The sequence below is a fragment of the Octopus bimaculoides genome, chromosome 5 (assembly GCF_001194135.2).
Source record: "Octopus bimaculoides isolate UCB-OBI-ISO-001 chromosome 5, ASM119413v2, whole genome shotgun sequence".
In the NCBI taxonomy this organism is placed as follows: domain Eukaryota; kingdom Metazoa; phylum Mollusca; class Cephalopoda; order Octopoda; family Octopodidae; genus Octopus; species Octopus bimaculoides.
Genome location: NC_068985.1, coordinates 103,614,776 through 103,629,142, shown reverse-complemented (window position 1 = coordinate 103,629,142; position 14,367 = coordinate 103,614,776). Strand labels below are relative to the sequence as shown.

Sequence of the window (14,367 nt, the reverse complement as noted above, 5' to 3'; positions counted from 1 at the left end):
ACACACACACACACACACACACACACACACACACACACACACACACACACACACACATATATATATATATATATATCATAATTAACTGAGCCTCCTGTATTTTCCTTTACCCAAAGACAGGAACTTTTCAGCATCCCTTCGTATCGTTAGCAGACAAGAAGATACTAATATTTACATTATTCTGGAGTGCCTACGAGAGAGAACAAAATATCCAAAAAAGTTACTGACTTGATGAGTCATAACAATATTATGTTTGTCTCTATTCACCATAGTCGTCATTGCATTTCAAAATGTGGTTGAAAACTGAACAGAAGACAAGGTTCAGCAGTTTTACTCTGATAGCAACGTAGCCGTGTTAACGTACGAAATAGGCATTATCATAAAGAAGTTACCTCCCCTACTCTCTATTGATAAAGAGTTCTCTCCCCCAGTAGAGGACAAAATCAAGTGAATTGTGATGAATTGTTACAAGCACACTCTATTATTCTTTTACTTGTTTCAATCGGTGCACTCTGGCCGTGCTGGGGCGCCGCCTTGAGGAATTTTGTTCATCAGAACGATCTAATTACTTATTTTTATTCGATAACATGTTTCCGATTTAATTTGCTACACAGCTAAAGTTTTTTTTTTTTTCTTGTTTAAACCTTTTACTCATCAGGTAATGGCAGTACCATGGAAAGAAGACCTCCATTACAGGCCTCCGAAAGCGCTGAAAGTGAGAAATACATACATAAAAAGATTGCTTGCTTTTTTCCCGAGTGTTGTTAACATAAATTCAGGTACTGAAACATTTAGACAGACCAGGTTGCCCCAGAGAAAATAAAAATGAATACTTCAACATCTGAGCCCTGACAACGATGAGAAATTAGACAAATTACTCCTTCATGTAGAATTACGAAGGCTTTCCAAGCAAGAAGATGCAACTTTGTCGGTACCATGTCCCATGCAAGGATTTATTTCCTGTGTGTGACAGGTATTCCAGAGGAATTAACTATTATGTAAGTTTTGGAAAATATTTGCAATTTGTCGACAAGTATTTGCAGTTTGAGGACAACATGAAAACAAATGTATCCAATTAGGTCTTTAATTCATACATTATTGATGATGATTAGCTGATTGATTAACTCATGATGCAACACAAAAGGCTAGCAATTTCGAGATAGGGGGCGTGTCGATTACTCAGTGTTCAACTGTTTTACAGACCCCGAAAGTATTAAAGGAAAAGTCAACAGCCGCGGCATTTGGACTGAGAACGTAAGATTGGAAGAAATGCTTCTGAGCATTTTATCCCTGTGCGGTAACGATTCTGCCAGCTCACCGCCTTATGATACCACATAATAATGGTTCCAACTTTTGGCATCGATCCCAGTGCTCAATTGATAATTATTGTATGGAGCATGAAAGGATAAAAGGCAAACTCAACCTCGGCGGAATTTGAACTCAAAGCGTAAAGACGGACGAAATGCTGCTAAGCATTTCCCCCGATGTGCTAACCGTTCTGCCAGCTCGTTGCCTTATCATGCATCAAAATAATGGACTAAAGACACTCAAATGCCAACTAGTTGTGTTCAACTGAGCGACGGATTATGTCTAACACTTAAGAACGCGAACGGTATCTTCATATTGTTTATCAAATATCGTTGAAAAGGCCGAAGCAATGCTTTAAACTACTTGCGCCGAAGGAGACTCTCAAAGGTATGGAACCCGGCAATATTGCTGTTCCTTCATTCCTGCCCATAGATTCGACAAACATCCATCAGAGGTTATCACATAAAAATAACTATTGCATGGGACTTTTCAGTATACGAAGTTTATGTATTTACAAATAAAAAACAGTAAAACACATCTTTTATGCTACACAAATATTTTATTGAACGCGCATTTTACAGTTGTAAATGGCTACAAAATAAAATTGTTATTGAATGTCTAAACCGTTTCAGTTATCAATTACACATAACAACGTATTCTGTCTTCATGTTATGAAGAGACATTTGAGCGCTATAATGCTTTCAGTTCCTTCTTTTACAACCGTAGCCTTTTAACTGCATGCATCTTGTCTTAAAGTACATAATCCTGTTCTAAGAATTCACTAATATCTTAGAGCGTTGCTATATTCATTGCTCACTTAACAACCTAAATAATATATTTAGCACAAGTATATTAGTAATTCACTAATATTGTTTTATTTATTCATGTTAAGTGAGTAATCATAAATAATCTAATTATTTATTCGTGTTAAATGCATAATGAAAATAATATTTCCTCAAATACGTAGCTGTTTCAAATTTGCTTTTTAATGCACAAAGCACGAGGTTTTGATATCACTAAATTGGCTAATACGTTGAGCGTTACGTAAAACAAGCTTTTCTAAAACATATGCATGTATCTATTTATATATATATATATATGTATATCACGTGTTTAATGGCGTACGCTTAACAGAGCAAAATAGGAGGAAATATTCTCGTTTAGTTAATATAGTATTTATTCATCGCTTTAATCTTTGTTTAAGTAGTCATCGCATATCTGCAATTTCTTGAAACATAAGCCATCAGTAAATTTCAAGATGGCAATTATAGCTATAAAGAAAACCAAGAGACACAGTCCTACTGATGAAACCGCTATAATTATAATATTGGCGTTGGATTCATCTGGAAGAAATTTGACAAATAAGCAAATTAACCAATGCTAGAACAAAATATTGTAATTAGTTTATTAAGAAAAAAAAATTTAAAGGACGATAAAATATGCAGCAGAGCAATAATTTGAATGGATTTAAATGGATGTATACTTGGAGTCTATGAATAAATAAATTGACGAAATAATGTAAAATTTATACTCTCTTATCAAACGGCTCAAGAGAAACAAGGCACCTGGCGAGGACAACATCTCTGTTAGCATTATCCAGGACGGTGGAGATCCCATCGTGATGCTGGTCACTAATCTGTTTAACAGAAGCTTTGAAAAAGCAAAGTTCCCAACAATTGGAAGAACGCACAAGTGTCTTACTTTGCAAGGAAGGTGACAATGGACTTGGAGAACTACCGTACTATCAGTTTCTTGCCTAACATCTACAAGCTGTTTTCCTACATTATGCTAAGGTGGATGCTCGGCACTTCGGGTCTCTGTCAACCATAAGAACAAGCTGGCTTTAGAATAGGATTCTCTACTATTGATTACATTCAGGTTGTCAGTCAATGGTAAGACAAGGCGAACGAATGCTACATCGCATTTCTGTTTTGCCTTTGTTGATTATGAGAAGGTCTTCGACTCCACAGAATTCACGTCGCTCCTTAGAACATCGAAGAACTAAGGGGTGGATCTCACTGATATTGCAATACTGAAAAACCTTCACAGCGGTGCAACTCTTTACAGGCTACACCAAAACAGTGATAAGATCAAGCTGAAGAGAGGAGCAAGAAAAGGCGATAATATAACACCTCATCGAAGTTATTTACATCATGCCTGCAAGACGCTGTCATCAACAAAATCCAGTGCGACAAAAAAGCATCGACATTGACGGGGAACATCTATGCCACCTGGACTTCGCAGATGATATCACCATGACATCACATACACCGAAGGAACTGGCGGAGATATCGATATCCACACAATAAGTCAATCTGTTGGCTTCAATATGTACCTTAGAAAGATCAAAACCATGTTCCATAGGCACGCTATACCAGCGCCTGTCACCTTAAACCATAGAGGAAGTAGACAGCTGCATTATCTGGGATGTATGGTGACGAAAGACGTAAATCTCCTCCCGCCCAACCTAGCACTATTCTTCAAGTCGAGTACCCCATCCCGCTCAAAAGGTTCCCTGAATAAGGGTTGTTTAAGGATGTTGAATGAAACACTACTTCTGCTCGTGATCAGAGATGCACATATTGTCAGCCACTAAGGGACATGCTTAACTGGTTAAGGTCAAACAACTGACAAGCAAATCTGTAGTATTGAGCAGAATATTTGCTGTAAACCACCTTTTATACCAAAATAAAACGATGTACATGATAACACTTCTATTCAGTAAAGATGAGAAGCCTTGTACTGCCTGGTACTGCATCAGGACATATTATTGTTATTATTATTATTATTATTATTGTTGTTGTTGTTGTTGTTGTTGTTTTTGTTGTTGTTGTTGTTGTTGTTTTTGTTACTAAGGCAGCCAGCTAGCAGAATCGTTTGCACGCTGGGTGAAATGGTTAGTGGTATTTGGCCCGTCGCTACGTTCTAAGTTCAAATTCCGCCGAGGTCGACTTTGCCTTACATCCTTTCGGGGTCAATAAATTTAGTATCAGTGAAACACTGAGGTCAATATAATTGACTAGTCCCCTCCCACCAAATTTCAGGCCTTGTGCCTTTAGTGGAAAGGATTATTATTATTATTATTATTATTATTATTATTATTATTATCATCATTATCATCATCATTATTATCATCATCATCATCATCATCATTATTATTATTATTATTATTATTATTATTATTATTATTATTATTATTATTATTATTATTATTATTATTATTATTATTATCATCATTATCCGATTGATTTGCATTTTATTTCATCTTCCAGTTGGGTTTCAACCAGAGACCTAAGGCACGTATATATTAGATGGATGGAAACTTCCAGTGAATGTGGGTGGATGATGTCAACACAATTTTTTGAGTCCTATAGTGTGTTGGTTTCCCAGCGATCTGGACAAAATATTTGTCAGTACCTTTCTCTTGATCATTCCCGGGGTACCTACAGCAACAAGGATGGTTTTGCTTTTTAATTGCCACGTCCTAGATACCTCAAAGTCCTTATATTTCGACCGTTTTTTAACTTCCTTTGCTGAGATGTTTCTATCAAGAGTTACTGTCATATCAATTAACAGGCGTATTTTTGTTATAGGTCTTTGATGATTACGACTCATCTGTTCCCGTCTGAATGTATTCCAGAATCCCATAGGATAGTAACATTCTCTCCCTCAGTAACTGGTTCTGGATGGTGTTCATAGCAGTTCTTAGGGTGCGGGATACCATACTGACGGCATACTCTCCAGTGCAAATAGTGGCCAACCCGGTCATGCCTGATTTTATATTCTGTAGGGGCAAGGACTAAGAAACGGCAACAATGTGGTGAATACTCTCAAGTGTGTCATTGCAGAGTCTACACTTTGTGTCTACCGCATTGTGTGTGACGTTAGCTTGATAGTTCAGGGTGAGGAAACTCTGATCTTGTGTAGCTAGGATAATTCCTTCTGTTTCGGCTTTCAAACCAGCACATTCTTATATCTACATCAGCTTCCCTAGCTCGTTTGGAGTATTGCCCATGCAATGGTTTTTCTTCCTAGAGTCTTGATATTCCCTTCAAGCTTTCCTGCCTGGCTTTTGTTTTGCACCTTTTTGCTTCCTCAGTGTGTGGTTTGTCTTCCTTATCATCATTATAATCAGGCTGGTTAAGCTCTCGTCTGTATATATATATATGCTTCCTTTGAGATTGAGTGCAGTGTCTTAATCTGTTCATGTTGTCTTACCAGCTGTGTCATCCAGCCAGTGTTACTTTGGATGTACACTTGAAGTCCTATCGTGGTAATCTTATACGACGTTTCAAGCTGGTTTAAGCCTCTGCCGTCTTCCTTTCGTGGGAGATAGAGCCTGTGGGCATCTGATTTTGAGTGGTGCATCCTGTTTAGTGTCAGCAGTTTTTGGTCTATATGTCCATGCTCTGGAGATCACTCAGATTCCAATTGATGACATTAAAGTTATACTGGACAACTGGTACCGCCAGGGAGTTTATATCTGCTATTCTATTCTCAGAGTTCAACTCAGCATTCAGGACCATTCTGATATGTCTATAATACTCTTTCCTGATCTTCTCTTTCATTGATCCGTGTTGAATCCCTTTCCATTCATGTATCCCAAGATACTAATAGAAGCCTTCTTGATAGATGTATCATTATCAAGTTGGGTCGAGGTATTAGATGTCAGTTTGCCACGTTTGAACGAAGCTTTTGCACACTTGTCAAGGCCAAATTCCATATTCATGCCATCGCTGAATTTTTTCCCAGTTACTAGTAGCCCTTTCAGATCCTTTTCATCTTTTGCGTATAACTTCAGATCGTCCAGTGAAATTTGTGGAGAGGGGATAAGTCGATCATATTGACCCCAGTACTTAATTTATCGACCCTGAAAAGATGAAAGACAAAGTCAAACGCGGCGTAAATTGGACTCAGAACATAAAGATAGGCGAAATATCGCTAAGTATTTTGCCCAGCGTGCTAACGACTCTACCGATAGTGATAATAATAATTTACAGTAAAGCAGTTGAAGTTTTACATAGACATTTTTATACATACCTTGTTTGGGTATTAATGTGATCTTCATGAGCTTATTTTTCTTACTTACGCAGTAGAGTGTTAATTTATTGATTTTAGTCAAAAGTTTGATGGAAATTTGAGAGAATTGATTATTACACTTAACTTGGGATATATAGTATTTCGAGTTAGACTTGGTTGACGTGTTCCTACAACTAACCAAAGTTTGATTCATTTTCCAGTACTTCAATTCATCTCCTTTTTCAAAAGGACATACAACAATTGTAACTTTATTCACAACAGCTTCCATATCACCGATGTCAATGTCAACAAAGTCTACAGATCCTGAAAAAAATATGCAACAATATATTATCAAACAGAACGAGATAGAAGAGAGTGAGATCATGACCTACAAATAATAAAATGTGTTATAAATTGGCAATCTAATCTGACTTCAGGAAATTAAATTAAATACTTACTGAAAACCGTTATATTAATCATGCTAGCATGTTCGTCTGTTTTACAAACAATACTAAAACGGCCATCAGATGGTTTGACAGGGTGGATAGTCAGAGACGATTTATGTAATTCAGAATTACATGTAATGTAAATACGCCCTGGAAATTTTGTATGGTCATAATTTGAATCAACACAGTATATATACGATGCCAGTACTGCGCCGTCTCCATGGTACCATATCAAAGTGGTGCTTTCGCCTAATTCACAGATCAATCGTAAAGTTGACCCGGCAGGAAGAGTGTCGCGGTGATCATACAAAAAAAGATTTCCAACACCGTCTGCAACAGAAAATGGTATATGTTGGATTAACATCGAAACAATATTACAGAAATATACTGTTTAGCGATATTCGAGAGAAATGAGACGAAAAAAGATAACTGGTGTCCAGTTTTATAGTTATGGCAATGGTATATAATATACATGTTACAGACACTTGTATGCGATACAGTATTAATGAAAATTAATGATTAGCCCCATAACACGTTAATTTGAAAAAAAAAGAACCCACTGTAAAACTGTAAATAGTGAAAGTGTTTGTACACTGTAAGAAAAGTGCTTTCCAAGAGATCGATTCATTCTGTTACTTTTTTTATAAATTTTCTATGTAGTTAATTTCTAATTTAAAAAATCTTTCTTCAAATATTTACGTACGCAAACATTTTTTTCTTTTCTCGCCCTTTCAAAGCCTAGCCAGGCTCATGGGCCCAGTTTCCCGGTTTCTATGGCGTATGTGTTCCCCCCTCCCCAGCTGGACAGGACGCCAGTCCATCGCAGCGTTACTCAAGAAACAGGAAGAAAGAGTGAGAGAAAGTTGGGGCGAAAGAGTACAAAAGGGGTCGCCCCCCCCCTGCCGGAGCCTCGTGGAGCTTTTAGGTGTTTCGCTCAATGAACACACACAACGCCGGGTCTGGGAATCGAAACTGCGATCCTTCGACCGCGAGTCCGCTGCCCTAACCACTGGGCCATTGCGCTTCCACACGCAAACATTATATATGTATATTATATTTGTGTATATATGTATAGACAGACAGACGGACGGACGGACGGGGAGAGAGAGAGAGAGAGAGAGAGAGAGAGAGAGAGAGAGAGAGAGAGAGAGAGAGAGAGAGATACAGACAGACAGACAGACTGACTGACTGATTGATTCATTGATTCATTCATACATTCATTCATGACTCCTTCCTAAATTTGAGTCTTGAGTTTATGTAATAAAAATTTAGATTAATTTTACCATGACTCACTGTATAAAGGTTGAATCATGAACCTCAAATTCTTTCGTCTCCTTGTCAGACAGAAGAAGACCAATGGTGGTTTTGCAGTTAAAACAGAAACTATTAATGTAGATTCTAGTTTATGACATGTAACATTTACTACTTGGAACGCTGGGTTTTCCTTGTACTCCACATGACTACAAGTAGCAACCAAGTTCTTATTAGACCATTCCTGAAGAAAATCGCCTGGCCGGAAGGGACAAATTAATTTTCCGGTTTCGTATACGTTAACAAATACAATTCCGCCGTCTCTGAAACTTATAGTTTCTTCTGAAAAAAAAAAAAAAAAGAGTAGAAATAAGAAATGGATATATTTGTTGAAACATTCAACATTGCTGAAATTCCATTTCCATAAAATATATTTCATGTTTTAACATTGATTTCAAATTTTGGCACAAGGCCAGCAATTTCGAGGAAGGGTACAAGTCGATGACATCGACCTCAGTGTTCATCTGATACTTATTTTATCGATCCCGATAAGTCGAAAGACAAAGTCGACCCCGGCGGAATTTGAACTCACAAAGGGAAGTCGGCAGAAATGTTGCTCAACATTTTTCCAAGTGGAGTAACGATTTTGCTAGCTCGCCGCATTATTTGAACTTACACTTTCACTTTCACTCCGTCATTTTTTTTTTCTGAATGTGAAGCATATGTTGTCATACAGCAGTCCCCTGCCTCAGCCAGTTAAAAAAGAAGTCAACAGCAAATATCTCCAACTATGGAGCTTTTGAAAAGCATAGGTACTTTTCTCTCCCTTTTTGTATGCTTATGTAATAGATTGTAACATGCGATTGCCTGTCTCTTAAACAAATTGTTGCCAAGCTGCAGTTCTTCCGGCACGATGTTTCTTATCTAAGATATTCTTATTTTAGAGTAGACTTGCGAGTAATACGGTTTAGCTTAGTGTCCACTACACTTTCCTTTTATCAAGCATCAGTGGGTGTTGTTGGTGTTGATGTTACTTTTCATTTTCTACAATTTCTATGATTGTGCATTTATTAATGTCTACGTTTAATACCTTTTTCTTGTTTTCTAGGGAATGATACACATAAAACGGAAATCTATTGTCCATTGTAGGTTATACAGTATGGAATAAATAAAAGAAAATAAGGCGGCGGGCTGACAGAAACGTTAGCACGCCGGGCGAAATGCCTAGCGGTATTTCGTCTGCCGCTACATTCTGAGTTCAAATTCCGTCGAGGTCGACTTTGCCTTTCATCCTTTCGGGGGCGATAAATTAAGTACCAGTTACGCACTGGGGTTGATGTAATCGACCTAATCCGTTTGTCTGTCCTTGTTTGTCCCCTCTATGTTTGGCCCCCTGTGAGCAATAAAGAAATAATAAATAAAAGACAACTGACCTAATGTCATAAAATTTTGCAACGAATCTTCATAAGGCTCAGCTAAAGTCTTTGTGTAAAAGGAAAAATGAACTTCAGTTATACTTAAAAACCGGCGAGAAAAATCGAAGCACATTTTAAAATTCAAGGCTCGTTAGAACGAGTCAGCAAAAGAAAATACAACAAGCACTACCACTACTAACTACTACAGCTGCCGATGATGATGATGATGATGATGATGATGGTGGTGGTGGTGGTGATGGTGGTGATGATGATGATGATGATGATGATGGTGGTGGTGGTGGTGGTGGTGGTGGTGGTAGTGGTGGTGATGATGATGATGATGGTAGTGGTGGTGATGGTGGTGTGGTGGTGATGATGATGATGATGATGATGATGATGATGATGATCCTTTCTACTATAGGCACAAGGCCTGGAATTGGGGGGAAGGATAGGTTGATTTATAATAATAATAATAAAAAGAAAACTGACCTGTTGGTAATGCCAACTTTTGATGCGTTTGTTGATAAGGCTCAGTAAATATCCCTGTGTAAAATGAAAACCAAAATGAATGGAAGTTTCTGTCAGTTACAATTGACAACAGTCGAGAACTAACAAGAAATGGTATAAACATCTGCCAAACAAGGTACAAGTCGACTATCAGGCCACAATCATCTGGGATATCCCTGTTCAAACTGACAAAGAAATAAAAAAAGCTAATCTCCCAGACATAATAATCAATGATTGGGGGGGGGGGGGAACACTTGCTTATTGACACTGCAGTCACTTCTAACCAAATTATTGTTCAAAAAGAAATGGAGAAATTGTCAAAGAATAGACTTCGAAACTGAAGTATTCAAGATGTGGAGAATGAAGGTGAGAACTATACCAGCAATAACTGGAGTATTCAGTATGATAAAAAACATATGAATAAAACCGTAGAAGCTATACCAGGACTCTCAACACTACGCACTATCCAAAAATAGCCCTGCTAAAAACAGCCCACATCCTACGCAAGAATAATAATTCAATACAAGTACTCAAATAAAACAATACACAAATACAAGACACGCTCTCTATACAGTAAATACGCAATAAAATAGGAAATGCCAACAATATGTACTTTAAAACAGAACACAATTTGCATTATATACAACACACAATAGAAACACTAAAGTAACGAAAGACTGCAACCAAACGCCATAGCAAAATAAACTGATGCGAGAAGAGTTGGCACTCATCCTACAAAAAACAAAACACATTGCTGCACACACTTCAGCAACACGGAGCTATCGCTGGTGATGCAGTAGGAATTTGCCTGGAACTATCAAATGTCGAATAATAATAATTGTAATATCAGGCCGTAGTTCTCGTAACTTCTTATCTTAACTGATTGGAAATGCAGTCACGTACATGCTTTGTCTTGGTTTAAAAAGATGGGCTACAGCAAATATTCTGCTCAATACCACAGATTTGCTCAGATGACTTTAATCAGATGAGCATGTCCCTTAGTGACTGACGATATGTGCATCTCTGATCACGAGCAGAAGTGGTGGTGAGCATCATAGCCATGTGTTGAGAGGAATTCTTTGGGGTTTGTATAATTCACCTCTGGAAACATGGGTGTTTTGTTCATCATCCTTAAACAACCCTTATTCAGGGTCCTTTCGAGCGGGATGGGCTACTCGACCTGAGAAAGTTCTAACTTGGCCCCACCTGTGAGGTCATGCACTGTTTATCTTGATATGAGATCACCATGTCGCGCACATATGGGTGTGATGCATGTGCCTCGTGTATCCTTATCAGACGAGTAGTCATGATGGGTATAATTTGGCTTCGTATATTTCGCCCCAGTGTCACTTTGATGGCATGCACTGCTCTCTCACTCAATAATAAATAGCAACGACGACGATGACGACGATGATGATGATGATTATAAACGCCAACGCTGCGGGGGTGGGGTTTCTGTAAAAGTAATCCCAGTAGTTATAAGCGCTCTAGGCACCAAAAAAGTAATATTTACTCCTTCAAACATTATATAAAAATGATATTTAATATAATGTCAATGGACAAAGCCGTAATTAATGGGTATCAGTGATTAAAACCTGCAAATAAATCAAAAACTGTTCGTATGATTAGAACATAGCGAAAATATGCAGACTTGCTGGTTTCATCATTGAGATTGATGTAACTATGTGAATTGCGTTAATAGAGAAATCTGTTCTATTAGGAACAGCAAGGATCGTTCGAAAGATACTTGATATCTAAAGAAATTAGTTGTGACAAGGTACCAAGGACGTTTATTCCAAATGTTATGCATTAGATATTCATAATACGGTCTACATAGCATTTCTATAAATTACTCGCACAATTATTAGTAAAAAAAATCTGTTGTAAAATACAAAAAATAAAAACGTAAAACATTACTTACAGAGTAATTGGTACAGAAACGTGCCTAAGAGGAATTTCCAGTTATTTCTTAACATATCCTGAATATAAACGAGCAAAAGAAGATTCAGGTGTTTATGTCATGTAGTACAGGGAAAAATATACATCATATTTAAAACAATCTTATATCAATTCAGTGTCAGTAGTTCACATCCAGTTTTCCAGCTGTTATTTCAAAGTTAATTGTTTGCGGATATGCGGACAGTATGGTTTAAACGTTTTATTGAAGTCAAGCAACAGAAACTACGAGAGGTCCTGAAAAGCCTCTGGCTTTGGGGTAACAGAAAATAAAAGGAGGATCAGTTAATTATGATTTTATTCAACATGATCCTCTCTCGGTGTCACACATTTATTGCATCGGTCCACCAGTTTTCTAAGACATATAAAAGAAATCGGAAGATTGAGCCTCCAACCAGGCCTTCCGCGACACCCTTAAAGCCACGAACTTTTCAGCACCCTCTCTCAGAACGGTCTTGGAGGAATCGATTGTAACAACTTACCTTAAGCGAGTTATGCAAGCTATGGGACTATAGTTTCTACCAAGTCAGTTTTCTCATCTTTGGTTACAAAATATAACTGTGCAATAGCAAACCAATGTGATATGTCAATGTAGCCTTCCAATTCTTTTTTAATATACATACTAATGACTTTCTGTAGAATATCAGCATACTATACCAGTTTCCAAATAGGAATTCTCTTCCTAATGCTTTTTCTTTACGCAGATTTCCCTCACCATTTGGTGAATGTTTCAATGTCAATGATGTAAGTTTTACTGCTGACGTTGGTACAACACAATTTTTTATTTTGATGCCATTATGCATATTGATTAAAATCATTCCTTTTTTTCTCCAGATCTAAGGCTAAAATGTTATGAGATATTCGAGAAAGAGGAATTATTTTACTTAAACCAAAATGTTTCTATTCTTCCAGTGTACAGGAAGATGTTTGTATTTATGTATGCATTAATGTATACATAAATGTGTATATGATTATAAACGCATAAAAAACATACACGTATACATGTATGTTTCTTATGCATGTATGTAATAATCATGTACAAAAGTTGATTGAAAACATTCCCACTCCAAAGACTTCTGACGAAATTTAGCAATGAATAATGCTTTCCAAAATCATATACAAAGATACACAAAACTACCCATGATCTTCATATCATACTTTTGCAAGTATCACTTCAATAAAATCTATTACGCCTTACAAATAAAGTGAAATGAAAAACGTGGAATTTAGCGTTTTGCGTAGAGAAACAAAACGAAATGTTTACGGTCGTAAGATATAGAGATATATTATTCCAATGTTCTATTCGCTATGTTCTTTAAAATATTTTATTCAGTGTAGTTTTAGCATACATACAATTATAATCATGTCTACATTGAGGTATACGCGAAAATGCTCTTAAAGTTACATAGCTACATGTCTATAGATAAATGCATATAGCTATACATTCGCGCTACATCTAATGCTTTCTTGATAGCGATTGTTCCTCTTCAAATGTTTAGTATATATCTTTATATTTTCTGCCGTTAAATTTCGTAAACAAGCATTCACTTACCTAAATGTGCAAAACCTTTGAATATCATTACAAGTTGTATTTGTGAAGCATCATAGTGGAGAGAGAACAGAGAAGATAATAAATAAAACGTCTTTTTTTCTCTTCAACTGAAGCAGCGTTATTTTACTATTTTATTTTTGTTCCAAAACTTTCACGATAACGCAGCTATAGATTGCTCTTTCAATAACTGATGGAATATAAACGTGTGTGTGTGTGTGTGTGTGTGTGTGTATCTGTGTGTGTGTGTGTATTTACGTATATACATACAGACACACATAAATGTAGCCAAACTTTAGCCGTCTCCTGCAAAGGAGTGCGACTTAATAGTTTGTAGGATACGGCCACTAATAGTTTTAGGTATTTACTAGACTACTCGTGAACCGTTGGATCACCTGGAAAATTTGAGTTTCCCAACAACGGAGTTTTGTTTCGTGGCTTTTTTTATTTTTAATTTCCGGGTTATTTCGCATGCTTTCAACGAATGTGATATCGATATCACACATAACCAGCTCCTTTCCCCCAGAAAACGAAAGATTTGACTGCTATTTCTTGCACGCCCTGCTCCCACGTAAAAGGTATTTCGGGTCCTACTGAGAAAGCAATCAATCTCCGAGAAGGAAAACTCCCAAATTTATAGCCTCTTCCAATATGATCTAAGCCAGCACGGAAGAGAATGTTGAGGAAACTAACTTGGGGTTAGTTCCAAAAACATAAGTTCATACTATGGCAGGCAACTATCTCGTACTGGAGCGCATTGTACCGCAGGCGGAGAATGGGAAATGGTGATGATATATCAGTGAGTCTGTGCACATATAAATGTGTGTGTGTGTGAGAGAGAGAGGGAGTGTGTGAGAGAGAGAGGGAGTGTGTGTGTGTGTGTGTGTGTGAGAGAGAGAGAGAGAGGGAGTGTGTG

The 14,367-nt window shown here is 37.3% G+C and overlaps 1 protein-coding gene across 1 annotated transcript in view; it reads right to left on the bottom strand.

The window, feature by feature from the left end:
* Positions 1-1,859: 1,859 nt before the first annotated feature.
* The window catches only part of LOC106876419 (uncharacterized), a 13,895-nt gene continuing 1,387 nt past the window's right edge, over positions 1,860-14,367 (bottom strand). Inside the window, exons 2-7 of the mRNA XM_014924963.1 lie at positions 11,868-11,925; positions 9,929-9,982; positions 8,067-8,366; positions 6,786-7,103; positions 6,349-6,651; positions 1,860-2,651 (exon numbers count right to left, since the gene is read on the bottom strand). Coding sequence (XP_014780449.1) covers positions 2,497-2,651; positions 6,349-6,651; positions 6,786-7,103; positions 8,067-8,366; positions 9,929-9,982; positions 11,868-11,922 — 1,185 coding nt within the window. The 5' untranslated portion in view covers positions 11,923-11,925 and the 3' untranslated portion in view covers positions 1,860-2,496. The remainder of the gene's footprint in view (positions 2,652-6,348; positions 6,652-6,785; positions 7,104-8,066; positions 8,367-9,928; positions 9,983-11,867; positions 11,926-14,367) is intronic.